Here is a 27,122-nt window from a genome sequence, read left to right as displayed (position 1 = left end):
TATTATTATTATTATTATTATTATTATTATTATTATTATTATTATTATTATTTGAAAGACAATTGATTCCCACACACCACTTTTTGATTAATATACACTTAATTACCTATTATACCTTTAATTGTAGTTATATTAATAACATAAATTCAACTCTCTAGATTAATCTAAGGGTATAATTGTGAGTTTAAGAGATAAAATTGTATATGGATCAAAAAGTGGTATGTGAGGATCGACTCTCATAGTTAATGCTTCAAACGGAAGTGAGTGAGGATACAATTTAGACACGAAAAACTAATTATTTGTAAAATATAATTATTATAAGTAATAGTTAATTAATTATTTTTTTATTTTTATACCTTGTATTAATCATTTATCAGATAATTCTTAATATTAACTATTAGTTTTTCTAGGTCATCCCGCATTGTTGTTTAAAAAAAGAGCTTTTAATCATATTTATTTAATTAATATACACGAAGAAAATTAGTAAGTCACTTGCAAGCCCATGAAGCATTAAAAGAAATCGATGAATGTGTCCTGACCAAGCAACGAAGAAGCGCTGGTATATGAGATTGGACCTATATAGACTAGGAAACACATGGAAAGACAGTCTTAGGAGTCCCCAAAACAGAGTGAGAACTAGCCCTTTGAGGAGCTCTCTAAGCTGTCTAAGGTGCTGTTTGTTTTTTAAGATATTTTTGTCTGAAGATCTGCGGACCATGTCTGTTAAGAAGATGTGATCTGAAGGTCTGTATGCTGAATAATGAAGACTGTTTGTTTTTATGTCTGCAACATAACTTAATTATGTCTGCAGCACTTAGAAGCACATTTCTAAGTCTGCGAGGCTACATACATAATAAAATATTATTTTATCTTATGTCTTCAAAAAAACAAACTGTCTGCAGTAAAAACGTCTGCGAGTGCGCAGACATAAGACATAATAAGGTCTGCAGACAGAAAAACAAACAACACCTAACTCTCTATTACCATATGCAGAAGGAAACCAGGTTCAATAGCCGGATAAAGTAAGAAAACAACTAAATAGAAATGCAGGGCATGCTAGGTTGAAGTGGGGGAATGGGAATGGTAATGAGAAAGGGAATGGTAATGGAATGCAATGAGCATTCCCATTGTATTGTTATTGCTTGTTTGATGCTTTATAATAATAATAATAATGATAGATTAAATTATGATTATGATGATAATAATATATTAATAATCATTAATTAATATTAATTAACAATAACAAAAACAACAACAACAATAATAATAATAATAATAATAATAATAATAATAATAATTTAAAAACCCCGTAATTACAATTGTTAACTATAATTGAAATTTTATATTAGTTAGTAACAATATTATAAAATGCTAAAATTAAGCTTGACATACTGTTTTAAATTAGTTTACGTACACCACCATGATTAATTTACAGAATAATAATAATAATAATGATAATGATATATTTTTATAATTAAAAATTTACAATTACAATAAAATAATTAATGCATAGAGAGTCAAAAGTATGGAAGTTATAGAACATGTTGTGTGAGCCGTAAATTTAGCTTTTAAGTTAATCCATAATGATTACCATTCCTCTCAATTTAATGGGTAATGCCCCATTAACTAGTTTAAGGTAATGAGAATTTCTATTATAAACTATCAATCATCTTCAATTATTATCATACTCATTTCTTATAGCCCAATACCCTAAATCAAGCATGCTGTGAGTACTTGATACGGGGTAACAACTTCGTTGATTATTTGTAAGATGGAGGGAATAATTCTTAATATTTTATTTTAAGTGCAAATTTAATATAATTTATAATTTAATTTAATTTAAATTACCGAGCATATAAATTTGATGATGTTGATGTAATGTCAAATTACCATTTAATCCATGTTCTAAAGCCTAATGATTAACAAGTGATTTGCCCTAAAGAACCATTTAGTACCTACTTACAGCATTCCCAACCCCACTTCACTCCTTCACACACCCTTTTTGCAAAAAATTCACCAAAACTCATTCATAACTTCACATCAATTTCTGATCAATCAAAAAGGGAAATAAAACATTCCCGCTTCACAAATTCCCCTTTAATTGCATCCCTAAATATACACCCAAAAAATATCATTTTAGTATATTTTTGAATAATCTTGAAGCCTTTTGCAATTCTGCAACAAACTTCTCTTCTAATCCAAGTCTTCCCCAACTTGCTGCTGTTAATTTTACTTTTCAGTTACACAATTTACAAAAGTTAGTATTGTTTTTCTTGTAAAAAGATTCTTAATTTTTAAAACCCTTTTAAAAAGATTGCATCTTTAAGCATTTGTCTTGATTCTTGGTTCTTTATTCGCTATGGGTATTTCTTTAATTGATGGGTTCTTGGTTTTTTAAAGGGGTAGAGAAAAATTTGCAGTGAAAATGAAGAAATTTGGTTCATTTCAAGTCTTGTATGTTTTTCTAGGGTTCTTGATAATGATACCTGCATACGACGCCGTTTTAACAGTTGAAGGTATGTAGTTTAGAGTTTGATATTTTCATGTAGAATTATGAATTTGTTTACTGTTTAGTTAAAAATAGTTAAATAATGTATAACCTAGTTGTTGATTTTTGTGCAGTTCATGCTTTGAATTCATTTAAACAGAGTATTTTTGAGGACCCATTTTTGGTTTTATCAAATTGGAACAGTTTTGATTCAGATCCCTGTAATTGGTTCGGTGTTACTTGTACTGGAAATCAAGTTACAAAACTGTAAGAACACCTCAGTATCATTTAATTAATTAATTTTGTTTCATTTTATTAATGTTCATATTAGTATTTATTGGACTTTTTTATTTCTTTATTTTCTATTAGTACATTTATATGATGAAGCTGATTTTGGCTGCAAATTTCTTGTTACAGTAACATTTCAGGTTCCTCCATCAAAGGATTCATTGCTGAAGAACTGTTTCAGCTCTCTTCCTTACAAGAACTGTATGATCTTTTTATATTATTTCACCTTTAAACATTTATAAAAATATAAATAGTGAAATCTAATCGGTGATTTGCACCTCATATAGGATTTTACATGGAAACAAACTCCTTGGTCCAATACCTAGGTCAATCGGATCATTAAAGTTTCTCAAGGTCTTAGATTTGGGGAACAATTCACTTACTGGGCCGATTCCTTCTGAAATCGGCAAGTTGGTTAGCATTGAAACAATGTAAGTCTGGGTATAAAGATTTGTGCTTTGGTTTTTTAAGGTAACGAACTTTATAGTTTTTAAGAACTCATCTGTACTTATTTGTTCAGAAACCTAGGATCGAATGGACTTGAAGGCAGATTACCTTTCGAGCTCAGTAATCTTCAAAGGCTTCAAGATCTACGTTTAGACAGAAACAAACTGCTTGGGCTAATTCCTGGTGCTAATGCTAATGCCTCGAGTGTTATTAAACAAGGATTTTGTCGTTTACCTACGTTAAAATTTGGGGATTTCTCATATAATTTCCTCGTCGGTATTATACCAAAGTGCTTGAGTTATCTTCCAAGGTATACATCGTTTCTTTCTTGGTGTAGATGTGGAAATATAAACAAATTTACTTGTGTTTTGTGTTTTATTCAAACGGGTCAATACATATAGTTTACCCTAAAAGTGTGGACATTTGAAACAGGTTGAAAGCTGTCCAAACTCCAAATTCGAAACTTCGAAACTTACTTTTGATGTTTTGATATAGTTTTTCTAAGCATATAAACGCATTCATTAGCTGTATAAATACAAAAGGTGGAAAATAAAGTGGTGGTTGATGAACTAACCTAATATAGCCCTGTTTCAATCCGTACTAAAATGGCCCGTTTCAAACCTGTCACCGAACATGCCCACCCACATTGCCACCACTATAGTTAGACATTTGATATCATGTAAATTGATCTACACAGGACTAGCTTCCGTGGAAACTGCTTACCCTATAAAGATATAAAGCAGCGTACTAGTGAACAATGTGGTACGTTTCTAATATTATATGATTTATAATGTATGGAGCACTTGTTCATACGGAGTATATAATATATGCCTATAAGTCACTTTGATTTTTGTTTTCTTCATGCAGGTGTTGTTGCGCCTGTAAACGCACATAGAACTGGAGCAGCAACACTTCTACCTGCTGGAAATAAATCCAAAAACAGAGCTCATAATTCAAAACCCGTATGGGTCCCAGTTGTGGAAGTCATGACCGGACTCATGGTCGTGGCTTTAGTTGTCATCGGGACCCTCATGATCATGTTGCGATGCAAAACCAAACCGTCTGTATTGAACCTGTTTAATAGTTCCAAAAGTTACAAGAACCATATGGCGGTCCATATTGATTCTAACATGTTGAAGGGTGTGACACGATACACTCGTCAAGAACTCGAGGTTGCGTGTGAGGATTTTAGCAACATTATCGGGTCGTCATCGGATAGTTTAGTTTACAAAGGAAATTTGAAAGGTGGGCCCGAAATTGCGGTCATATCACTTTGTATCAAAGAAGAGCATTGGACAGGCTATCTTGAACTCTATTATCAAAAGGAGGTACACGTTTAAACATAAAAAGTTTGCATTTTTATCAATCCAGATCGATTGTTTGTTTTGTTTACGTTCTCGTATTCTTCAGGTTGCAGATTTGGCAAGGCTAAATCACGTAAACACTGGGAGATTGCTCGGTTATTGTATAGATAATACTCCATTTACAAGAATGTTGGTCTTCGAATATACATCAAATGGAACCTTATACGAGCATCTCCATTGTAAGTTCATTTGATACTTATGTATTGATCCGGGTTCTGTTTTATATCAAATGGGTCATCTATCGTTCACATAAATTTTTGTACTTTACGGCTGAAACATAGTGCTTTTGTTGTATGTCAGATGAGGAAGGTTGCAACCTAAGTTGGTCACGAAGAATGAAGATTATTATTGGCATAGCAAAAGGTCTGAAGTATCTTCATACAGAAATTGAGCCACCGTTTACTATATCCGAATTGAATTCTAGTGCAGTGTATCTTACTGATGATTTTTCACCAAAGGTATACTGCTGTAACAGTTATTTTATCTTTTATTTTGATACCGTGTTATAGTTTCTGGATCTCTAAGAAGCTATACTAATTTTTTTTTTCCCGTCTTTGAAGCTCGTTGATTTTGAAAGTTGGAAAACGATCGTCTCGAGATCTGAAAATAACTCGCGTTCGATTAGTCATGAAGGTGCTATTTGTGTTCTTCCAAATTCGTGGGAAGAACGACATTTGGATATACAGGGTAACATCTACTCGTTTGGTGTTCTTCTTTTGGAAATTGTTAGCGGACGACCTTCTTTTTGCAAGGACAAAGGTTGCCTGGTTGATTGGGTAAGAATTCTTTCTCTGTAAATAAAACTAAGAGATGGCCAAATGGGCGGGTATGGGTTGAGTAACATGTCAAATTGGATAATACTAAATGATGAAGTTATATGTTATGAACAGGCGAAAGATTATGTTGTAAAGCAAGAGGAGATGGTGTCAATAGTAGATCCTGCACTGAAATATTTCAACGGTGAAGATTTGAAAGTCATATGTGACGTGGTTTCGATGTGCATTCATTTAAGGCCTAGAGATCAGGTATCGATGAAAGACATGTGCGCAATGTTGGAAACCAAAATCAACGCTACATCTTCTGCTGAGATGAAGGCGTCTTCATTAGCTTGGGCCGAGCTGATGCTTTCCCCTTGACCCAATTCATAAAGCGCAGCAGCATCACTGTAAATTCTTCTCATATACTTACATCATTGTATGTATTAGGACCTGTTTAGAATTGTTTGTGTTCTTGATCGTTTCGCGAGTTCATGCAAGTTTCTGAACCATAATAGTATCAAGAACTCACATATATAACTTTTGTAAATAATGTTTTTGGTAAAACAGCTAGGCAATAATATGACAGATACATTTCAAAAGATTTGACTTTCACAAGTCAACATCAAATTAAAATGATATATCTTCCATTTGAAAAAAGAAAAGACCAGAAGGACCATCATTGGGGATCAAAGCAAGCCTAACTGCGCCTTTAGCACCTTCTTCAGCTGTATATATCCCTTTATGACGTGTCATATCAGTCTTCGTAAAACCAGGATTAACTGCATTTATACGGAACGATGGATACTTGTTTGCGAGAATGCGAGTGTACGCATTTATAGCAGCTTTGGAAACCATATAAGCCGATAATGGCGCATTCCATCCCTTTTCTTCCAACGAACCGTCTTTCACATTTTGTAGAAATCCGGTCACAACTTCATCCACAATCTCCTCGGTGAGTCTATTTACGTCACCAAGCATTTGACTTGCCATCTCATCTTTTATATTCTACACTCATAATTAACAGATAACCCAAATGTCACAAGCTATGCAAAGCTTAAACTATGAGTGGCAATTTGAGTGGGTCGGGTAGGCATGTTGTGCCACAAATACCCAAACTGAATCTATACTCATTTGATAAACTACTAGTTATCCGGTCTGGGTTGACGACAGGGGGCGGGTCGGCCGCCCCCGACGACCCAATTTTTTTTTTTTGTGTGTGTATCTATATGTAAAAATTCGACGTTTAGTGTATTTATATGTTAAAAGTCGACATTTTGCTCTTTCTTCTTTTTTTTTCAATATTTTTTTATTTTTTTATTTTTTTATTTTGCATTTGGCACCTGGAGAAAAAAATTCTTGGATCCGCCACTGGTTGACTGGCTGGTTGACTGGCCGGTAAACAATACACAACCTGGATATGACCAACATGACCCATATGGTCGCGGGTCAACTGGGTCAAACTTATTAGTTTTGGGTCAAATGAGTCTAACTTGGTTTGTTACTTCGGATCAAGCATGTCAGATATAATGTGTTGGCGGGTTGGAACTTCAAAACTTATAAACTATCATGGGTTGACCTATTAAACGTAATCTTGACCCAAACTTAACTCATATGGGCCACAAATGTGAGCAGTGCTAAACCCGATCCATCATCTAAAGATAAGATACGCCGATACAGAGTATATAATAACGATAAAGACAAACTGATACCTCAAGTCTTCCTAATCCAGATGAAATATTAACGATCCTTGGACAAGCAGATAAGCCGAGAAATGGTATAAGAGCTTTGGTAACATGTTTAGTTCCGTAATAATTTGTTTGAATGCAGTCTTTGGCTGTTTCGTATGTTTGCAGCATAACTTGTTTTGCCATGAATGTCTTAAATTCCTTATCCTGTATTGTTTTTCCGTCAATAATTATTATATACAGAAATTTCGTAACGAGCAATTTTTTAGTTGCAAGTTCTGTAAGACCAACCTCGCTAAGTGACTCCTCATCTACAACGATTCCATTGATACCCGCGCTGTTCACCTATCAGAAGGTCTATGTTCAACATTAAAAATAACAAATACTCGTTAAAATAAATTAATGGGCATGTTTTCCTTATATATTTTGAAGTTATCTCCGTTTCCGACCCTTTTTCTGGCTGCTTGGGAGGTTTGGACCTATTTCTGTGAGGACATCAGGATCTTAACCAATATATATCATATAATGTCATAATGTACACTACTAATCTTTTTAAAAAACAATCAATTAACATGCTTATATTTAAGTGTTATTCATCCTAAAATCACAAACATTAGTAAAAACATGACCATGCATATATCTATTTTGAAGACAAATTAACGGTTTGGCCTCAAGAATCTAAATTAACATTTCAACTAACATATTTTTTATCTTACGAATCTTACCAAAATATCTAGCTTTCCGAATTGACTAGCAATGAAGTTTGTGAATGATGTGATACTAGCCGGATTTGTAACATCAAGCTGTCGAAAAATGACATTTGTGACCAAACCTGAAGTTTTAAGTTCGTTTACAGCTTGCAGACCCTTTTGTTCATCTCTCGCGGTTAGTACAACAAGAACATCATGAGCCGGTGAAGCGAGTTGTCTGCATATCTCCAAACCAATACCTTTGTTTCCTCCCGTAACAACGGCTATCCTAAACCCAAATCAAACATAATAATTTATGGTAATAATGTTAAAACTATAAATAAAAACATGACAAAAACAATGAAAAATTAGAAATACATATGAAAGTAAATTGAGGACCTTTTTGATTCCATAATTCAGTATGTACAATATGTTATGCTATATCTATCTTGTTTAAGTTGTTTATATTCCTGTGTATGTATGTATATGTGGGTGCAATGCACCAACTGGACAATAAATTCATGAACTGCTGACGGATAATACAATATTATGGATATGGATGAATCGATGATACCAAGATATATCTTTATTATGTATTCAAATTCAAATTCAAACAACGAACGTTATACGAATGCTATATATTAGATCACTTCCAACTATGACGTCCTTCCTCCTCTTACACACCGTCGCATCATCATTTTTTTCACATTTCCTCTCCATCACATACCACTCTCAACCATGACATTCTTCCTCCCCATTACATCACCCAACCAAATTAAATAAATAAACTAATTTACAACTGTTAAAGCTATAAGTACAAATAATTAAAGAAAATGAACTGTGATGCAATATGCTATTGGATAAAATAAGCCAGGGCGAAGCTTGAGGACATATTGAGGTTGGAACCGAGGGCATGACTGCCAATGGAGCCTTCGAGGACAAAGCGGAGAGCGGAGTGAGGGCATACCCCGTTGGCAATGGTCTTATATGAATTTATATAACAAGTGCATTCTATAAAAATAGAATAATATATTAACCAGAGTAAATTAGAGAGTTTAGTGATATAGATTTAATAGTTATTTTTCAAATGTAATTTTTAAAAAAATATATATTCCGTAAATAATAAGGTGGATAATTTTTTTTAATAAAAGTAAGAATACGGTTAGATTTTCGACATAAACAAATCGAAAATATTCCACAAATTCCGAACTCGGTTTTCATTGATTGTTATCTAAAATTTTCTCATGTAATTCGAAATTACAAGACAAAATTACGCGGTTGGTCTCCAAAGTTTGTTCAAAATTTTATGGATGAACCTAAAGTATTTCTTTTAACGCGGATACCTCTAATTAATGTTTGCACATGTTGCGTGGTTGGTCCCTAATTTTGACGGACTCCAATTCCCTCCCTTTAACTGACCTGACGTGCATTGTGTACGAGGGCAATTTAGTCCTTTTATATTTCTTTGTCTCACTGATATCTCACTATCCTCATTTCCAATATATCCACCACCAAAACCTAAATTTTCAGTCAAATCTAAATATGTTAGAAGATGATGGCGGTGATGACAGTTCATAGTTATTGAAGTTTTTCCGGCACTATCATATCGTAGTTCACTTTTGTCGTGCGAATTACATGTTTGTTCACGCTTGTATGTGAATCGGTTCATGTTTGTGTTTGTTTTAGGGTTAATTAAGAGATCCGTCAACGAAAACCAATCATTGAATCACCTCTATTTTGTTCGAAGCCCAAATCAATTCATATGAAGTACGAGTTTCTCTTAGTTAGGGCTTATGATTTGTTTCACCGCCTCTATTTTGTTCGGAGGCCCATTTTTTTTAAGAATAGGCACATTTGTCGTTGTGATGGTAGCCTAGTGGTTGGAGAACATGCAATATAGAAATGGAGGTTATGGGTTCAATCCCAACTCTGTGTCCTTTAAGCATTAGTTGTGTTTGTAACTATTTTCCCATTCATCTATGTGGTAAAATAACTTCAATTCTTATTCTGATCATCCAACAAAGATGATAAAATACTGGATTAGCCCTTAAGCTAAATTAACAAGATACAATAAGTACAATTCTCGATTTCAAAAGGTCGTTTCTTCCGTTTGAAAGAAGAAACGACCCGTAGGACCATCATCAGGGAGCAAAGCTAGCTTAACCGGACCCACGGCAGCTTCTTCGGGTGTGTAGATCCCTTGATAATATGTCATATCTGTTTTCGTAAAACCAGGATTAACTGAATTTATACGAAAAGATGGATACTTTTTAGCCAGAACCCGAGTGTATGCATTAACAACAGTTTTCGAAAGAATATAAGCCGAAAATGGCTCATTCCACCCCTTCTTCTCCAACAAATCATCTTTAGCATCACGTAAAAATCCCGTCACAACTTCATCTAAAACATCCTCCGTTAGTCTATCAACGTCGCTAAGCATCTTCCTAGCTTTTTCATCTTTAATATTCTACACACATTACCAAAAATAAAAGTTACTTAGCCAGAATCTTTTGCAATATATATATAAGCTAATTAATCTGAATCAATACCTCGAGTTTTGATACTCCAGTTGTTAGATTCACAATCCAAGGTGAAGGGGAAGACTTAAGAAATGGTAACAAAGCTTCGGTGACATGTTTGGTTCCGAAATAATTAGTTTCGATGCAGTCTTTTGCTGTTTCGTATGTTTGCAACATGATTTGTTTTGTCATAAGTGCTTGAACTCCCGTAACCTCCTGATCATGCAGGCTTAAGTTTCTCTCATCGACGATTATTCCATTTACTCCTGCATTGTTCACCTGCCCCCAAGATCAAACATTCCTTAAGTTTTATTTTTTTTAAATATTTATATAAGTTAATAATAACTTCTAGACTTAACCTTTGAAGTCACCATATTATATAGCATACCAATATATCAAGTTTTCCGAACTTGGTATTGATGAAATCTGCAAATGATGCGATACTAGCAGAATTCTTGACATCAAGCTGATGAACGACGACATTATCTGAAAACCCTAAAGTCTTGAGTTTGTCAAGAGATTGGAGACCTTTTTGTTCATCCATTGCTGTTAGAACGATTTGAAGATCGTGAGTGGAAGACAATAGCTGTTTGATTATCTCGAACCCTATACCTTTCTTTCCTCCCGTAACAACGGCTATTCTAAACCAAAATTAAACAAAGATTGTATACTATGTTAGTAAAGTTATGATATATTATGTTATATGGTATAATCAAAAACATAATGGATAACAAATAAGATAAAAATACTAAAGAAAGTAGATGACCTTTTTGATGCCATTTATGCTTTCTTATTGTTTTGGTTCTTATTGGGGATTTTGGGTGTATATATATGTGCATGTCCCTTAAAGAACCTATTAACAATGAATTATTAGATAACAACTATGTGTTCCTGTTGTAAGTTGCATTGTTAGACCATAAATTAGCAGTACTCCCTGCGGATAACACAATGTATTATTTAAGATTTAGAATTTAAGTTTAAGATATATATGATATGATGATACAAAACAAATTGGGCTCCCAAGTTACAGTTTGGGCCATTGAGTACTAGTTTCAAAGCAGTAATCAATAAAAATCAAACTCAGCCAACTTATCAATTATTATTATACCTTTTATATAAAACAGTAGTACACAATCAAGAGTCAACAATAACAATCCAAAATGACTAACTTACCCTCTAAAATCAACTTAATTTCACCATCTCTTCCTTAATGATGTTGTATACTGTTGTTGTATACTGTTGTGTACGACTTGGTTGTGTATAGACAGAATCACTAAAAAATATCATTAACTTAGACCAGAAGGGTATTTTCGGTAATAAGCATTACTTAAGAGAGCATTTTTCTTGTCCTTTACACAAAATTTCAATCTTATCAGCCCATCTTAAAGACTTCATATCCCTCCATTCTCATTAGTCCCTACAAACACAACTAATCCCATTCTGTTTTCTGTATTCTAATCACTATTCCATTACCATTTTCATGGGAATACAATATACCGGAATCTCGATTACGGCTTTAACAATAATGATCATCGTAATCGCTCCAGTTTACTATTCGGGCAACACCCAAACGATCACAACCGAAGGAAACAATCAAATATTCAAGCCAGAACATCACTCTAATCATCCATGGACAACACCAACAGCAGCAGCTCCTGAAGTATCTACAAATAAGGAAATCGATCCGATTTCTGATGACTCAAAGCGAGTAATTCCAGGTGGGCCAAACCCACTTCATAATTGAGCAGTGGCTTCCTCATGTGTATAACCCTTGTAGTCAAAATATACTTTTTTGAAGGTTCACATTGTATGTTAGGATTCATGCTACTCTTTTGGCTCATGTAGGATTTCCAATACTTGGTTGTTACATAGAAATTTTGAATTATAACTATAATGTAAATATAAATATTCCATATAATGAATAAAGCTTGCAGATTAATCTGTTCCACCTTCTGCAGTGAGTGTTGGGATTATTACTCAATCTTTTCATGAGTGTAATTCAAATAAATCTGAAGTTCGAATCATCTACTTACGATTTAATCTATATTTTTTTTTTTTTTTTTACTATCTTAAATAAACGGTTAAAAAAAATTAGATAAAAAGGGAACGGGAATATTTGTTCAATGGGTTGAAAGTCTACAAAGTGTAAATTTGACCCATACAACCTACTGAATCGTTCAATTCAAAGATTTAGAATATGGATCAACAAGGGGCTTAGGATCAAAATGACCCAGCCCGATTTGACCCATGTCGATTTGGACCCATTACCCAACCGGCCACACCCATCCACCATGCCACCTACCATTAAATTTTTTTGACATTATAGGCAATCATTTTGACCATCAAAATTAGATAACAAAATATACATGTACATATTATCATATTGATTTTGAGATTTTTCAGTGTTGCAGGAATTCACAAACATGTAATGTCAGGAACTTGTAAGTAGTTTGTTTGACCGTCAAAGTCAAATGACGCCTCGTTTTCTTGAAACCTGTTGAATACAGAGTATTATTATTTAACTAAACGTTTGGCCACATAACCATCCAGAAATATAATTGAAAGCAAGATAACAAAATATTTAGATATGAAACAATGATTGAAACATATTATTACAGTACATTACATATATGATCAGATAATATTTTCGGGTGCCAAAAGAAAATTAATTAGCGAATATAACACTATAAGTCAAACATATGGACTTAAGCAAGTCCAATAACCATATGCTATACTGTATATTGCATGCGTAAGAGTACAAGTGTTTAATGCTTGGCCTAACACAAGAAGGATTGGAGATCGGAAGTCAAAGTCAAAACTTCTGCTATCGAATAAACTTAACCAGAATATTTTAACTGTTAAAATTAAATTGATTATTGGTTGGATAGCATGATGACTAATTTAACATATATTAATTAATTGTTCATATGTGCATCATTTGTATCTTATGTAGGGACAAACTTGTAATTCAGAGGAATCCAAGATAGAAGCTAACACAAAAGAAAACAAGACAATTGATGAGGACTTGTAGCATTATTTATGTTAAGGAAATGACAGTTCATAAACAAATTATACAATTTTTCTGTTTGCAAATAATAATAAAGATACAAGACTCCAAAAACGAAGTTTATTGACTTCAAATGGCCTACATTTAACAAGAGGGTAAGAAAGCACATATGATTGGTTATAATACTGCTGTGTAGATATATGATTATGAACATGGTTATGTTCTGAAAAGGAACTTAATTTCAAGATAATTCTCTAAGAAACTACAAAAGAGATGATTAATATTTGTTTCGTTCAGTTCAAGAATATGTAATCAACTAGTAACGAGTAATTATGCATTTATACAACACATTCTTTAAACAGCAGTAATAAAATAATGCAAAACATTTTTGTAACAATAATCATACAACACATTGATATATGATGAATCAAAAAGTTCATCGATTGGAATCCTACGTGGGACGAAGTTGTAGTTTAGGTACGTGATAACGGTGTGGTTTTCGTTCTAGAAATTTTAGTAATAATAATAATTAATAATTTGTCATATATCACCCCCTAAATATTCTATAACCAAGGTGGAATGTGGTTGATCAAATACTGTTAAATTTATTCTAGTCCCTTTATTGATAACATAATATAAGCTATTTTCAAAAGACTTGAGAGGGGCTAAAAGTGTCAATAGTGTGTTATGACCTTCTACAAGAATAGTATCAGAAGATTTAATTAATCTCAAGTTTGATCGAATTTCGAACTTCAACATTTAGAATTTTGAGTTTACGAGCAAAGATCCGACAATCTTCTTTCTTCTTATATATAAAAGTAAAGTCATAATTATGTCATCTTTTTTATCAAAAGATTGAATATTGACCTTTAAATGAGTTTGGATTGATAACTATGATTTCTATCCATTGATTTGGATAATGATGTCATAAACTAGAACAACAACATGGACAAATTCTGCACTTTATGGGTTGGCACATTTTTCTTGAAAGGCAATAGTCGGCATCGAATACTCTCATAACCACTTTGCAAGTCACCGGGTTATTTAAACGGTTAACCATCGTGTGTCCAGTTTTAGGCAAGTTCCAAAATTGGTGTTCTAACATTGACCTAAACCAATGTAACTAATAGGCAGAGATGATTTAACCGACTGTGAGGACAAATATTAACGTTACGAATACGGACTTTTCTACATGGCAAAGAAATAGCAAAATGAGCTCCTTTTTGTAGGAGTAATACATTAATAGATTGTGGCAAATATTAGTAATATATTATCACAATAGACATTGACTGCAGATAATAATCAATCACCTGCAGGCTCTCCCATTAAAACAGATCATCCATGAACAAGATTGGTTTGGTAAGTAAATCTGAAATCTGTGGATAGAAAAATTACAGAGATTAAATACAAGCAACCATATAAAGCACCAAGAATGCAATCATCTGAAGTAAAAAAAAAAAAAAAAAACTTAAAAACACCATGTCGAATTGAAATCAGACAAGTAATACTCTCTCCATTCTAGATTACTTGTCCTTTCATTTTGAATCTCAAACTTGTATCCAAAAGAAGTCATGATAGATAAACACACTTTCACACTTAGTTCAATTGCTAACTCGCAATTGTATCAATAACATTTTCTTCAACTCAAATAAATTCACTAAGATAAGATAACGAGTGGAAGAACATTTTAGATAAGATAATGTTAAACATTTCAATTTGAAGGAAAACTTGATGAATGTTGGATACAAATAGCATACTTGATATGATAACTACTCGTTTCTTCCAAGTATGTCTAGAGGAAAAAAGTGCACTTATATCTATTATACGTTTCCACTGAAATTATCTGATTTTCGTTGGAACTAAACTTACTCGTACCAAAGTATTTAACCATATTTTGTTTGAAATTCAAAGTGAAAGTAAACTGAATAATGGAGTCCCAAATGGGGTTTATTTGAATATAAAAATTTAAAAAGGAACATGGAATAAACCTAAACTCGGCGAAGGTTGCTACATCAACTCATTTCCAACTGGGTCAACCGAAAAGCTAATGGACAGTTTCTTTTCAATTATGGGCTGAAACTTTGACCTCCAAACCTGCTCATTTTGTAAGATAAACAAATGAACTCAGTCCGTTATTTAACTCATTATATCAACCTCAGAAGTATTTCATTTCGCAAACTATATCTTTATTATTAGCATGTTCCATGCAAGTATACCGCATATTATCAAAAGAATAGACTTCAAATAATCAAATATTACATCTTTATATTCGGAAGTTCCCATGAAAATATCGAATGCTTCAGCTGTCAAAAGACCAAACATAATAGTCAGGTATGAGAAGAAGCAAAAGTGAATAATTTGTATGTAAAAAGGCTAAAAAGGAAGCTTACATGATCGAAATCGAATCACTACAGCATGAGTGTAGTCTTTGCTGCCAGGATTGAAAGTTGACCCTAAAAGGCCAAATAACTAAAAAGAGTCGCTAATGCAGGACAATATATATACTCATCATAAATAAATGGCACTTTATTACAACATTATTAATAAGCTTAATTGTTTGAATAATATGACTTGGGAGGTTATATACAGTAGACATAACTTTTAATCATTGTCAACTCGTTTGACCTACTTACGTTTCAGCTAAGTTATTATTACTCGTATGTTCAACCAGTAACCCGTTAAAAATAAAAACATAACCAGATTGATTTGTTAATAAATAAACGTATGATTAAATCGGTCGAAATTGACATATCTACAAAATAAGCATGTATTGACAATACCTTTAGTAGCCTGAACGATTAAAGATGGAAATTGCATCGTAAGTTCTGCTAAAGATGTTAGTGCATCATCTGCCACGTCACCCAACGAGCTTTCTTTTAAAGAGATAAGAAATATGTATTCCACACCAAAGTTAAACTCCTGGCACCAGTAGTTATATAAATTTACATAAGAGCTTTTATTTTTAGCATTATACAGTAGCAAAATTCAAAACTTGATACACCCAGTAAACAAGTGTTGGTATTAGCTATTTTAACACACACACACACACACACACACACACACACACACACACACAAACATCACATCTCAAAGAAAATATTCCAAATTTTATTTGAGATAGGTTCTGACCTCTCCTTTCCGAAAAATGGAAAGAATGTCATCTTGTATTTCAGATTCATAATCAAAATAACCGAATTCCTGTGGATACGATAAAGTATACAGCAATTTGAACTCATAAATCAATAATTATAAGAGTATTAACAATATAACAATTAAAGTAAGAAAATGAAAGACAAAGATATGGAGAGAATTGGTGTTTACATGTCAGGGCATACATGACAGTAAGGCGTTACATGGTCCTTTAAGACTCCCAAGTAGAATGGATGCTCGTAGAACTTCGATAAGTCTTCTTTATTCTGAAAACGCATGAAGACGGCATGTGTATAACCGTCCACATTTTCATATGAGATGCGTCCTACATGAATAAGTTTTAATAAATCGTGAACAACACACAAGGTGTACGCGTGGCATGAATATAATCAGTTTCATTAAAAAAAATACCTAATGAGATTGCAAGAATCCCACGCATTTGATATTGGCATGTATAAAGAAAATCCAACATATCTTTTTCATCCTTATCAGATAAATCCGGTTTTGCTTTAAGCAAACATATGTGTTCTACAACTTTTCTGCAACATAAACATACCAAAATACGCATGTTACGAACATCCACAATTTAATAATACAAGAAGGATAGCTAAATGCCACTTTCTGTATATCTTTAAATTCATACGAACCTTGTTGCCTCTGCAGTGATGCCCGAGTTTTGCTCCTCAGAAGACGAGTTTATGGCACCTATTTTCAAACACGAGTAAATATAATATTCAGAAGGAGTGCAACGTATATACATTCAGTTACTTGTCACATATTAATCAACCATCCCAAATAATTAAATTTTATAAAGCGAATACTACAGGGAGTATTGTCCACTTTGATATCTCAACCCCACACAATTGTTCCCGGATTGGGGCTCACACACCAACCCAAATCATGTCCAACTAGTCAAGGAATGTTGTCTTTATGAACCAGTTTTGTTATGAGAAATGTGAGATATGCATTAAAGTTAGTGAAGGTGCATTTTGAGTCTTTAGTCAAACATATAAACTTTATGATGCAAAAATGCTAAGAATTGGTTAATTAGAAGAGTTCATGGTAGGAAAATGGCACACATAGAGTTAAGTTTTAATAAGAAATAAAATATAAGTAAGACCTTATTTTGGACCAATCATATCCAAATCTAACTATCATTATGAGTTCAACCAGCGGCGGATCCAGAAACTGTTATGAAATAGCAAATTCACATTTAATTGCACTAAGATTTACAGATAAACACATTTAAAAGAATTGAGATGTAAGGGGGCGCGTGAGTCGTGACCCCAGATGCACCAAGGTAGCACTGCCCCTGAGTTCAACGATAAGTAAGACCATAGTTTAGACCAATCGTATCCAAATTTTAACCGCTCATGATGGGTTCAAATATAACAGAAAGTAGTAAAAACTTATGGTTCAATTTACATAATATTATCCAGACATCCTAATAGATGATCAAACAACTTCGGGAAAACAAAAGGTAATTCAAGAAATTACTAGATATTAAAATGCCTATGAATTTTAAAAAATAATATTAAAACAATTACCTCCTCGATTCAACTGTTTCAAATCCAAAGAAGTCTTCCAGGTAGACCGGAAAATAACTCCAGTACCTGCGGTATTCAGTGGATGAAATAAACACAATAGTTATGTTTGCTCATAATTTATATAAAAGCAAAAGATAATAATTATGTGACTTACCAAAAGGGGGATTGTTGTGAGAAACTAGGGTTTTGAACGGAACAGCATTGTTGAGATGAGAATTGCAGCAACAGCTAAAATTAAGTGCGTGAAATTGCATACTGTTGGTATGTAAATGTGTATGTATATGTAAATCAGTTGTTTTGCATATATTATACGTACGGAGTATGAATGAATGGAAATGAATGGGGAACAGATTGTTGAGAGTGAAATTGTGTGGACTAGAATATATTATTACCAAATTTTGGAGCTAATTATCAATTACCGAATTGTTTGGCCCACATCATTTTGTTAGCGGATGATGCTCACACACACAATATTGATCCATACACACCTAATTAACTATTATGTCCTTACTTACAATAATAAATGTTCAAGTCTCAAGATAAATTAAAGGTTATTATTGTAAGTTTTATGGTAAAAAATATGTATGGATCAAAAACTGGTGTGTGTGAGTATCACCTCCCGTTTGTTAGTCACCATTTTCTATTGCACTTTCCTTTTTAGTTTTATGGAACCGATCTCTTTCAATGTTCATATCTTCTGAACCAACCATTATGATTATGCAATGTTTTAAAAACCAGTTGAAGCGATCTCGTTCTACGATTGAACAGAAAATTGAAAGGTTTTCGGAACATTTTAACTAATTGAGGGAGTTTATTGGTTTTAGTTTAATCAGTTCGGTTTGTTCGATTTTGAAAACTTTGGATGCAAAATTGAAAATCGAACTGAAAACGAATTCAGATTTCAAAACCGAATTTGAATGGAAAACTGAATTAGAATTCAGTTCGGTTTCGGTTAAAAGCGAAACACCAAAAAAAATCAAAGCTTAATTAAAATAATCATGAAATATCGACTTTTGATTTTAGTTAAATTTTGTTTTGAATTCTTCTTTCAGCTTAACTGAATTCAAAAACCTAAAACTGAGTTCAAGTTTGTGTAACCGAACCAAAATCAAATTGAATACCGAATTCCAATTTGATTTTTTATTCTTTTTCAATTTTCATTCAATTCGACTTTCGGGTTTAATAACATCGACTTTCTAGTTTAATATTTTGAAATTAAATATTGAACAACACTGATCATTATGAGTTTTGAACTGGATGAACCGGCAAACCAGACCAAAAAAATGATTTTCTTCTAATTAACCAGATTACGTCGAGGGTCCTTGTACTTTTTTATAACGTGTACTTATTTATAACGTTGGTAGGTGAAGATCATTGTGATTTGTACAAGTCGAACCAGAACCAAAAATAGGTTTTTAAAACAATACCATTATGTGACAAGTCAAATGTAAACAGATGTTCTTATTTTAAGGTTGATAGTAGTTAGTAGTAGTAAAACGTAAAGATTCTATAAAGCATACCATAACATGTGAAATTACAAATAAAGCTAATGATTTAGTTCAGATTTTGTATGATCATACTTTTTATGGTTCACCTCTAACATCCAAACCACAAAAAAAGATGATGTATTTATCTACCTCCTATTTTACATGATCATCCTTCATATGTTTCACGTCTGAGTTTTTAATGCAAAACACAAATCCTTTTTACAAAAGAAACAACTTCATAGTCAATGTAACACCCCCTAACTCTTCATAAACTGGTGTCAAATATGCAAAAAAAAAAAAGTTTAAGATCATGTTTACTGTCAACACTAGTACCATCATATAATATAAGTACAGATAAATACAGATGCAGATAACTAAGCCAATTCTACAAACATCATGTAGTAGATAAATAAAGACTATATCAAACCCTTTTCAGAAATAATCATATCGAAAGGCTAATTATGTCTACTCGACTCCGATAAAATGCCCAAAACGAAACCCCTACTTTTCTTCCTCAATGACTAATTTACCCTCCGCAAATTCACAAGACTGAATTGTAACCCCAAGTTGCCTCTGAAGCTTCCTAACCACAAACACCTCAGACTCCTCACAAATGGTGACCACCGAACCCTTTCTTCCAAGCCGACCCGTTCTTCCAGCCCGGTGCGCATAATGAACCGAGTCAGTAGGTAAGTCCACATTCACCACAAGATCACAATTCGATACATCTAAACCCCTAGCGGATAACTCGTTCGTCACAAGAACCCTAATTTCACCTTTCTTGAATTTTTTCAAGATAGTTGACCTAGTCAACTTCCCAAGATCGCCATGTAATTCTTCTGCAACCAAGCCCCTAGCTTGAAGCTTAAAAACGGCATCTTTTAGTTGTCGTGTGTGATTCATGAAAACTATAACGGTTTTTGCATCAAGAGCATGCACACATCTTCTAACCGTGTCGACTTTATGTTGCAATCTCGAAACACAGTAGTAGTGGTTTAAAGATGGTGGTAGACTTTCGGAAACTGCATTAGTTTGCTGCATATCAGAGCTTGAGTTGGGTCCCGCAGCCAAGTTGACAGGTCCAGCTGGTCGAGAAACAGATTCAAATGGGCCCACTTTTTTGGCTTGCACGAGAACCGGGTCTCGACCCCAACTCCGAGCAGCTCTTATTACTGCAAATGGAACCGTTGCAGAAACCATAATCGTTTGTCTCTCGACCCGTTTCTTGGTTACAGTTTCCATGTTTTGGACCCGATCTAAATCTGGTTTTTTCCCCACGTGTTCAACTATTCGATGCATATCTTCTCGGAAATTAAAAGATAAAAGCTGATCGATTTCGTCCAAAACTAGAAACCGACAACCATGCGTGTGAAGCTTACCAGCGGAACTAATTTCCGCAATCCTGCCAGGTGTCCCCACAACGATAAGGGGCTTGTTTTTTCTTAAAGCTTCTTCTTGTCTTGACCTATTTGCACCCCCAACAAGTTGTTGAACGAATCGTTTATTATCGGGTCCGAGTAACTTTTCGATCTCTCGCACAATCTGCATACCCAGTTCTCGTGATGGAGCAATGATCACCGCTTCTATATCGGTTTTCTTTTTAGCTTCTTTGTTGTCAACTAGTGAATCTTTAAGTGGGCCCACCTCCGAAAGTATTGGAAGAACATAAGCCAAAGTTTTTCCTGACCCTGTGTAAGATTGAATTACAGCATCGTGATGTTTAAGGATTGTAGGGATAGCTGCTGACTGTACATCGGTTGGAACTTCAAAACCTTCTCTTTTTAGAGCCTCAATCAACAATGGAGGAAGACCAAGTTCAGAAAATGATTTTGCTGAAAATGGGGCGGATTCAATTTGGATTGGGTTTTCCGTAGGAACAACTTTTGTTTTGACTTTGACCCGTTCTCTTTTGACTTCTTCAACTTGATTTTGGATTACTTGAAGCGTGGAAACTGTTTGCCTAACCTTATTTTTCTCAAACTTTTTAACTGTTACATTCTCGTTCTTGAATCCGAGGCTTTTCAGAGTTAATGGGCCATTTGTACTACCTAATTGGCTCAGTACGTATGTACTTTTGTGAAAGGCGGCAACTTTAGAAATTTTTGGAACGTTAACTAAGGTAAGACCATCTCCGGCAAGAAAAAGAAATCGGGTTGCTACAAATGCTGCCATTTATTTATCCTAGTCGTTATTTGAATACTTGATCTCAATATCCATTCATAGTAGTCAAACCTAAATTAAGAAGCATAATGTATAATATACAAGTAAAATAACAAAGCTCACGAGCACCAGTTAATTCGATATATACAGCACAGAAAACATTCAGATCACTATATAACATTGCTTATAACAAACTAATTAAGGTAATCAAAGTGTACTAAACTTAGGTTAAGAAACATTTGCACTCAAAATGTATAATTTTCACAATCACTTCTTCAGTATAACTAATAGCTAATAGGCTCCTCTGTAGAAACAAACTATAATTTTGCAAAAAAATACTGTAAGACTCGATGATTTCACCAGAATCAGAAATTTTTTAAGGCTAAAATTGGTACAGAATCAATCATTCTTACAATGATTTATGGCATCCTCAACAAGAATTAAGTATCAAGTAATCTTGATTTAAAAATCTATCTACACAAATAGTCAAACAAACACTTTCATATACTATAATAAAAATGACCCTATCCCTAATTTTACATAAGAACCTATACATTCAATTTCATGTCATTCTAGTATAGTTCATCAACTCCCCTTTAAACCCACATGACATCAAAACATATTGATTATCCAAAAATAAAACTTTTTATTCATTGACCATAAAATTCACTCACAATGAAGTTATAGTGTCAAAAGTTGAGATGAAATATTCATCTCATCTAAAAGTTTCAATTTTTAAAACTTGTAACCAAATTGAATATGTTATTGAAGGTTTGTAAAAATACCCTTATAATAACTACACGCATTTATCATATTATTGAAAATAAGTTTTATTTTGTGAAACTGATAACAAACAAATATGTATTGTTAAGAGTGTTCGAATATAAGCTTACCGGTAATTTGGTAAAGAGGCGACGGGAAGATGAAAACTCCGGTGAATAAGCCGGCGGCGACACAAAACAACGAGAGGTGGAAAGAAAGCTAAACTCACTCTTTATTACTCCAGATGGGATAATTGTGAATATTTTTGTTTGGGACCCTAAAGTTTTAGTTTTGTTGCAAATTAAACCCAAGACTCCCTGAAATGCTTAATTATAGTTTTGATATCTTTAATGAAATGCCCTCGAGCTCAATTTCAAAAATACAATTTATAGTTTAGTAGTTTGGGGCTGAACCGGTTCAAATCCCGATTGACAATGATGATAAAATAAAAATAAAAAAATTGGAGTGATCGAGGATGGTTTGTAATATGATCATGGACTATTCTGGATAAGCCGTTAACATAAAATTAAAATGGGTGAATCTCATATTTCCCCTCTTAATTTAAAAAATAACATATATTACCCAACTAAATAGTATAATATCAAATATACCCAAAGTAAATATTAAAGCCTCTCATATTTGCCCATTACATTAAAAATCTGATCAAACCCAATTGATCTTATGTACAATTGTAGACATCAGTTTGGGTTACATGTTTTATAGTAATGATCTATAATAAAATGAAAGAAAAAGTCACTGTATTGATACTTTGAGACTAATGAAAGCTCGTCAAAGGAAGTCATGTTTTATCCAATACTTAATGAGACCACTTGTGGTCGAATCAGGTGACAAAATGGAACTTTATTTTGTTACCGTAAATAGTATACTTGAAGATACGTCTAGTTGTGTTTTAAGTTTGATCTATGAATATATGAAGGTGAAGTGATGGATGTTGCATTGATTATTCAAAACAAAAACGTTAGTCATGAACACCATGTCCCATACTAATTCTCAATTAACTAGAAGACGATGTTGGTCTTTTCTTCATCCAAAATATTGAAGGTGCCTACTTTGATTATTACCTTTATGGCTGCTCATCAAAATTGTTATTATGTTGCATTTTTTTGATTCTATGTTGTAAGTGTATTGATTATATAGTACGTAGTACTAGAATAGCTCATGTATTATCTTTTATATTGAAGGTCGGGGCTCGTTGCCCTTAAGTTAGTAAGATTTGTTAAGTTTTATTTTATATTAGAGATTTAAAATTTAGTAATGGGTATATATGATGCATTTAATGATTAAACTGTGTATATGTGATATTATTCACTTTAAGTGGATAAATATGTGATTTAAGAGGTTAAGAATTAATCAAAGACTCGCAAATTTACAAGATTTTTTTTACAAAATTAGTTATAGAATTGAAGAATCTAAAAAATTGCTTGATGATTATGATGCTAAAAATGAAATAAGCTGAAATGGTGTTTAGAAAAAAAACATACAATTCATTAAACACAAATAAATTAAATAAAAAAAAAACTCTCTCTCCTCAAGGCGAATAGGCGGGGAAAACGGTTACGATGCTTTCCGGCTAGATTCACCTTCTCCGGCGAGTTTTTCCGTTCAATTCTGTTGGGGATGTGCAATTTTCAATCTTCTATTGCAACTATTTTCATGTTTTTAGTGATGAATCTGAAGTAATGGCAACGAATGAAACACGTAGGGTTTCGTCAAGGAAAATTAAAATTCCTGAAAAATTGAAGGATCATGAATTGAATAAACGTAAGACTGATCTAAAAGCTTCTTCGAGCGTGAAGACGAAGGTTGCAGAGTATGTACCTGAAGCAGCTAAAGAGGGAGGAGATGTAATTCAACCTGCGATTCATAAGGAAGGTAATACGCCGATCTCTGGTAGTAAGCATACTGATGAATCTATTCTTAATTGTTCTAGTAATCTGAATGAGCATGTGGTGATTGATGATGTGAATGTGGTTAATATGTCTAAGAGTCCTTTATCATATGCCGCTGCTGTAAACGCTGAGAATAGGCAATCAAGTAGGAATCTAGAATTTATTCCTACTTCAATTGATAATGATGGAAATGAATTTGTTATCTTCGATGAAGAATTAGTGAATGAGGGTAGCCAAAAATGGAACACAACTGCTTGTGGTTACTTTGTGGGATGTAGTATGGCTTATGGAGCTATGGCTTACAATTTGAAAAGAATGTGGAATAAATTTGGGTTAAAGGATATCCTAATGGATAATAGGCAAATCTGTTACTTCAAATTTGCTAACTATGAAGGGATGAATAAGGTGATAGATCAAAGCCCATGGATGGTGAATGGGAAGCCTCTTGTGGTGAATAAATGGAATGTTAGGGATATTGTTGAAAAAGTAGATCCTAAATCCATTCCAGTTTGGGTTAAGATGTAACATCCCGCCTTTTTCCGTTTTCTTTTCCGTTATACTAATTTAAACTCCGTTATATGTTTATAACATCTCCCGTTAATACGCGTTTTGAAATATTCCGTTTAGGTATTTTCCGCACCCGACTACAAACTCGAGGGACTAAAATTGACACGGGGCAAACTAGTTGACTAGGTCACCTAGTCCACCCCAATCACCACCATTCAACCATCTCTCTTTCTCTCTAGCAAGAACACACCCAATTTCCAAATTCATTCAATCATCATCTAAATTCGATCCAGGAGGCTTACAACAAAATAAATTACATATTCGTGATCCTCTCTTCATCCTCTTCATTTTGGTACCAACTTCATCTTATTTGGGTAACATTTCTAAAACACTAGTTTTCTTTAAATTTGTGTTCTTGACTTAAAAGTATGTTAATTAGTGTCTATGGCTCATTGTGATGTCGTGTATGTAATTTGTATGCTCGATTTGTTGTTTTTGGTGTAACTAGATCATTATGAAAATTACTTGCCAAATCCTTGATTTTGGATGATCAAATGTTATTAGATTGTTAATGTGCATGTTTTAAAAGCGTTACTAGTATCATTAGCTTCATTTGGATGTAAAGATTGATCTAAGAAACCTCTTAAACTTGATTATGAAATTTGGTGATTTTTGGTTAGGGTTTCATGAACTAGGAATGGATTTTTGATGCATTAAATGACATGAAATGTTAATTGTAAGTGTTAGGTTGTGTTGTATGCTTAATTACCTTCGAAACGGCATATTGTTCATGTAATTTGACTATCGAATCATTAAATGGCGTTTATGACTTGTATGCATTGAATGAGGAGCATTGATTGCGGTTTTTGGTTGTTGTAAATGAAAGTTTGAATGATAAAAAGTGCATAGTTGCGTTCCTTGTCAAAATACCTTTCCGGTGATATAAAATGCATGCCTTGAATGTTTGCGGTTTGTAAATTGTGTTGGGTTGAGTTTTGATTCGTGCACTTAGGAGTTTCAGCAACCAGGGCCTGGAAACACCTCAGGACGCCGTCCAGATACCCAGGACGACGTCCCACTCTTCTAACCTAGACGCCATCTAGGAATTGGGGACGCCGTCCCACTCTTTTAATCGAGACGCCGTCTAGCCATTTGGGACGCCGTCCCATTGTACTAAAACTGGCTGTTGCGTTGGTCATTTGACATAAAAATGTTTGCTATGCTACGGACCTCCGATTAACATGAAACTTGGCCAACATGCTCATATATGATTATATAACTTAGAAAAATTGTCGGATACCCAACCCGACCCCGTTGACTTTTCCGTTGACTTTGACCCGACCAAGTTGACTTTTAATCAAACTTAACCAAATACTTATACAACCTTTCTAACATGATTATTTACTTGTATCTTGCATGAAACTTGACTAGTTAATTCACATGCTAATATAATCGAGTCGTAACGAGCCATAGGACTAATTGAACATCTTTACCCTTCGTGACTATCGTTATTGATACAACCTATTTGTTTAGGTCAAGACTAGCATTGTTCTTTGCACACGTTACTTGTCGAAGTACTTTTTGGTTCGTGCATACAAGGTGAGATCATAGTCCCACTTTTACTCTTTTAAACTTACTTTTGGGATGAGAAAACATAAACGATTCTTTTGAACTAAGTGAACACAAGAACGGGAAAACAAACATTCTACATACGAGTTTAGAACGAAAATCCTCAATCCGATTATCATTAGTTACATCAGATGGTGTAAGCGAGAACTTATGTTATATGGCCATATGGGTTGACAACCCTCATCTTTGACGGTTCGCTACCGTCTACGGATGAAATATATTTTCGGGAAACAGTGTTGTTCTAGCACTAATTTATGGGGTATTCAACGGACGGAATGTTAAGCTTTGATAATTGGGTGCTCGTGAATATTAACTTTTAGAATGTACTATTACTTTATCAATATTGCAACTCTTGTGGTTCAGCTTGCTTTTACTCATTTACTTATTTAAACCTATGATTTCACCAACGTTTTCGTTGACAGATTCTCTATGTTTTTCTCAGGTCCTTGAACTTAGGTGATATATGCTTCCGCTCATTATTTGATACTTGCATTGGATGTCGAGTATACGTGCATTTCATGGAGCATCTTTTGACTTTACTTTAAACCGTGTCGCCTAGATTTCATTCGTATTATAACGTTGTAACTTAACTATTGGTTGAACAATTCTTGTAAACTTTGAAACAATCTTTATTTTGAAATGAAGGCGACATATTTTGGTCAAAAGTTATCTAAAAGACTTATAATCAGGTAATGGGACCCACGTAGCCGACGCCGTCACTTGAC

At 33.7% G+C, this 27,122-nt stretch overlaps 5 protein-coding genes across 5 annotated transcripts; 1 reads left to right on the top strand and 4 right to left on the bottom strand.

The window, feature by feature from the left end:
- Positions 1-2,165: 2,165 nt before the first annotated feature.
- Positions 2,166-5,927, top strand: LOC139863168 (probable LRR receptor-like serine/threonine-protein kinase At1g63430). The gene is made up of 12 exons (XM_071851818.1): positions 2,166-2,257; positions 2,401-2,516; positions 2,623-2,755; positions 2,906-2,977; positions 3,064-3,207; positions 3,297-3,533; positions 3,921-3,985; positions 4,091-4,551; positions 4,634-4,766; positions 4,888-5,045; positions 5,148-5,363; positions 5,478-5,927. Exons 2-12 carry the CDS (start codon positions 2,426-2,428, stop codon positions 5,721-5,723), a joined length of 1,956 nt encoding a protein of 651 aa, XP_071707919.1. The 5' UTR covers positions 2,166-2,257; positions 2,401-2,425; the 3' UTR covers positions 5,724-5,927.
- A 45-nt stretch (positions 5,928-5,972) lies between these two features.
- On the bottom strand, positions 5,973-9,388 carry LOC139887304 ((+)-neomenthol dehydrogenase-like). The gene is made up of 5 exons (XM_071870644.1): positions 9,139-9,388; positions 7,756-8,003; positions 7,322-7,375; positions 7,055-7,237; positions 5,973-6,350 (listed from the first exon to the last, which is right to left on the bottom strand). The coding sequence occupies exons 1-5, from the start codon at positions 9,386-9,388 to the stop codon at positions 5,973-5,975; spliced, it is 1,113 nt and encodes a 370-aa protein (XP_071726745.1).
- Positions 9,389-9,807: 419 nt separating this feature from the next.
- On the bottom strand, positions 9,808-11,277 carry LOC139863162 ((+)-neomenthol dehydrogenase-like). The gene is made up of 3 exons (XM_071851811.1): positions 10,627-11,277; positions 10,269-10,517; positions 9,808-10,186 (listed from the first exon to the last, which is right to left on the bottom strand). The coding sequence occupies exons 1-3, from the start codon at positions 10,780-10,782 to the stop codon at positions 9,809-9,811; spliced, it is 783 nt and encodes a 260-aa protein (XP_071707912.1). The 5' UTR covers positions 10,783-11,277; the 3' UTR covers position 9,808.
- Positions 11,278-14,449: 3,172 nt separating this feature from the next.
- LOC139863153 (stress-response A/B barrel domain-containing protein UP3) lies at positions 14,450-18,281 on the bottom strand. The gene is made up of 11 exons (XM_071851803.1): positions 18,097-18,281; positions 17,943-18,008; positions 17,043-17,100; positions 16,807-16,934; positions 16,581-16,720; positions 16,375-16,443; positions 16,026-16,164; positions 15,636-15,698; positions 15,505-15,548; positions 15,234-15,339; positions 14,450-14,621 (listed from the first exon to the last, which is right to left on the bottom strand). The coding sequence occupies exons 1-10, from the start codon at positions 18,194-18,196 to the stop codon at positions 15,253-15,255; spliced, it is 894 nt and encodes a 297-aa protein (XP_071707904.1). The 5' UTR covers positions 18,197-18,281; the 3' UTR covers positions 14,450-14,621; positions 15,234-15,252.
- A 1,460-nt stretch (positions 18,282-19,741) lies between these two features.
- LOC139863147 (DEAD-box ATP-dependent RNA helicase 47, mitochondrial) lies at positions 19,742-22,608 on the bottom strand. The gene is made up of 2 exons (XM_071851797.1): positions 22,483-22,608; positions 19,742-21,661 (listed from the first exon to the last, which is right to left on the bottom strand). Exon 2 carries the CDS (start codon positions 21,599-21,601, stop codon positions 19,931-19,933), a length of 1,671 nt encoding a protein of 556 aa, XP_071707898.1. The 5' UTR covers positions 21,602-21,661; positions 22,483-22,608; the 3' UTR covers positions 19,742-19,930.
- Positions 22,609-27,122: the final 4,514 nt, after the last annotated feature.

This window comes from Rutidosis leptorrhynchoides, chromosome 1, assembly GCF_046630445.1.
Source record: "Rutidosis leptorrhynchoides isolate AG116_Rl617_1_P2 chromosome 1, CSIRO_AGI_Rlap_v1, whole genome shotgun sequence".
Classification (NCBI taxonomy): Eukaryota; Viridiplantae; Streptophyta; class Magnoliopsida; order Asterales; family Asteraceae; genus Rutidosis; species Rutidosis leptorrhynchoides.
This window is presented reverse-complemented; position numbering and strand designations above follow the sequence as displayed.

Excerpts from the sequence above, each read along its gene's own strand:
- LOC139863147 (XM_071851797.1), bottom strand. The coding sequence starts at position 21,601 with ATGGCAGCATTTGTAGCAACCCGATTTCTTTTTCTTGCCGGAGATGGT.
- LOC139887304 (XM_071870644.1), bottom strand. The coding sequence starts at position 9,388 with ATGAACCGATTCACATACAAGCGTGAACAAACATGTAATTCGCACGAC. Across the intron at positions 7,376-7,755 it reads TCGGAAAGCTAGATATTTTG|GTGAACAGCGCGGGTATCAA; the intron begins GTAAGATTCGTA and ends ACCTTCTGATAG. Across the intron at positions 7,238-7,321 it reads ATGAGGAGTCACTTAGCGAG|GATAAGGAATTTAAGACATT; the intron begins GTTGGTCTTACA and ends AAAACAATACAG.
- LOC139863168 (XM_071851818.1), top strand. The coding sequence starts at position 2,426 with ATGAAGAAATTTGGTTCATTTCAAGTCTTGTATGTTTTTCTAGGGTTC. Across the intron at positions 3,208-3,296 it reads TTGGTTAGCATTGAAACAAT|AAACCTAGGATCGAATGGAC; the intron begins GTAAGTCTGGGT and ends TTATTTGTTCAG. Across the intron at positions 3,534-3,920 it reads TGCTTGAGTTATCTTCCAAG|GACTAGCTTCCGTGGAAACT; the intron begins GTATACATCGTT and ends TGATCTACACAG.
- LOC139863162 (XM_071851811.1), bottom strand. The coding sequence starts at position 10,782 with ATGGATGAACAAAAAGGTCTCCAATCTCTTGACAAACTCAAGACTTTA. Across the intron at positions 10,518-10,626 it reads TCGGAAAACTTGATATATTG|GTGAACAATGCAGGAGTAAA; the intron begins GTATGCTATATA and ends TCTTGGGGGCAG. Across the intron at positions 10,187-10,268 it reads CTGGAGTATCAAAACTCGAG|AATATTAAAGATGAAAAAGC; the intron begins GTATTGATTCAG and ends TAATGTGTGTAG.
- LOC139863153 (XM_071851803.1), bottom strand. The coding sequence starts at position 18,196 with ATGCAATTTCACGCACTTAATTTTAGCTGTTGCTGCAATTCTCATCTC. Across the intron at positions 16,935-17,042 it reads ATCACTGCAGAGGCAACAAG|AAAAGTTGTAGAACACATAT; the intron begins GTTCGTATGAAT and ends TTTATGTTGCAG. Across the intron at positions 15,549-15,635 it reads AGTGATTCGATTTCGATCAT|CTGAAGCATTCGATATTTTC; the intron begins GTAAGCTTCCTT and ends GTCTTTTGACAG.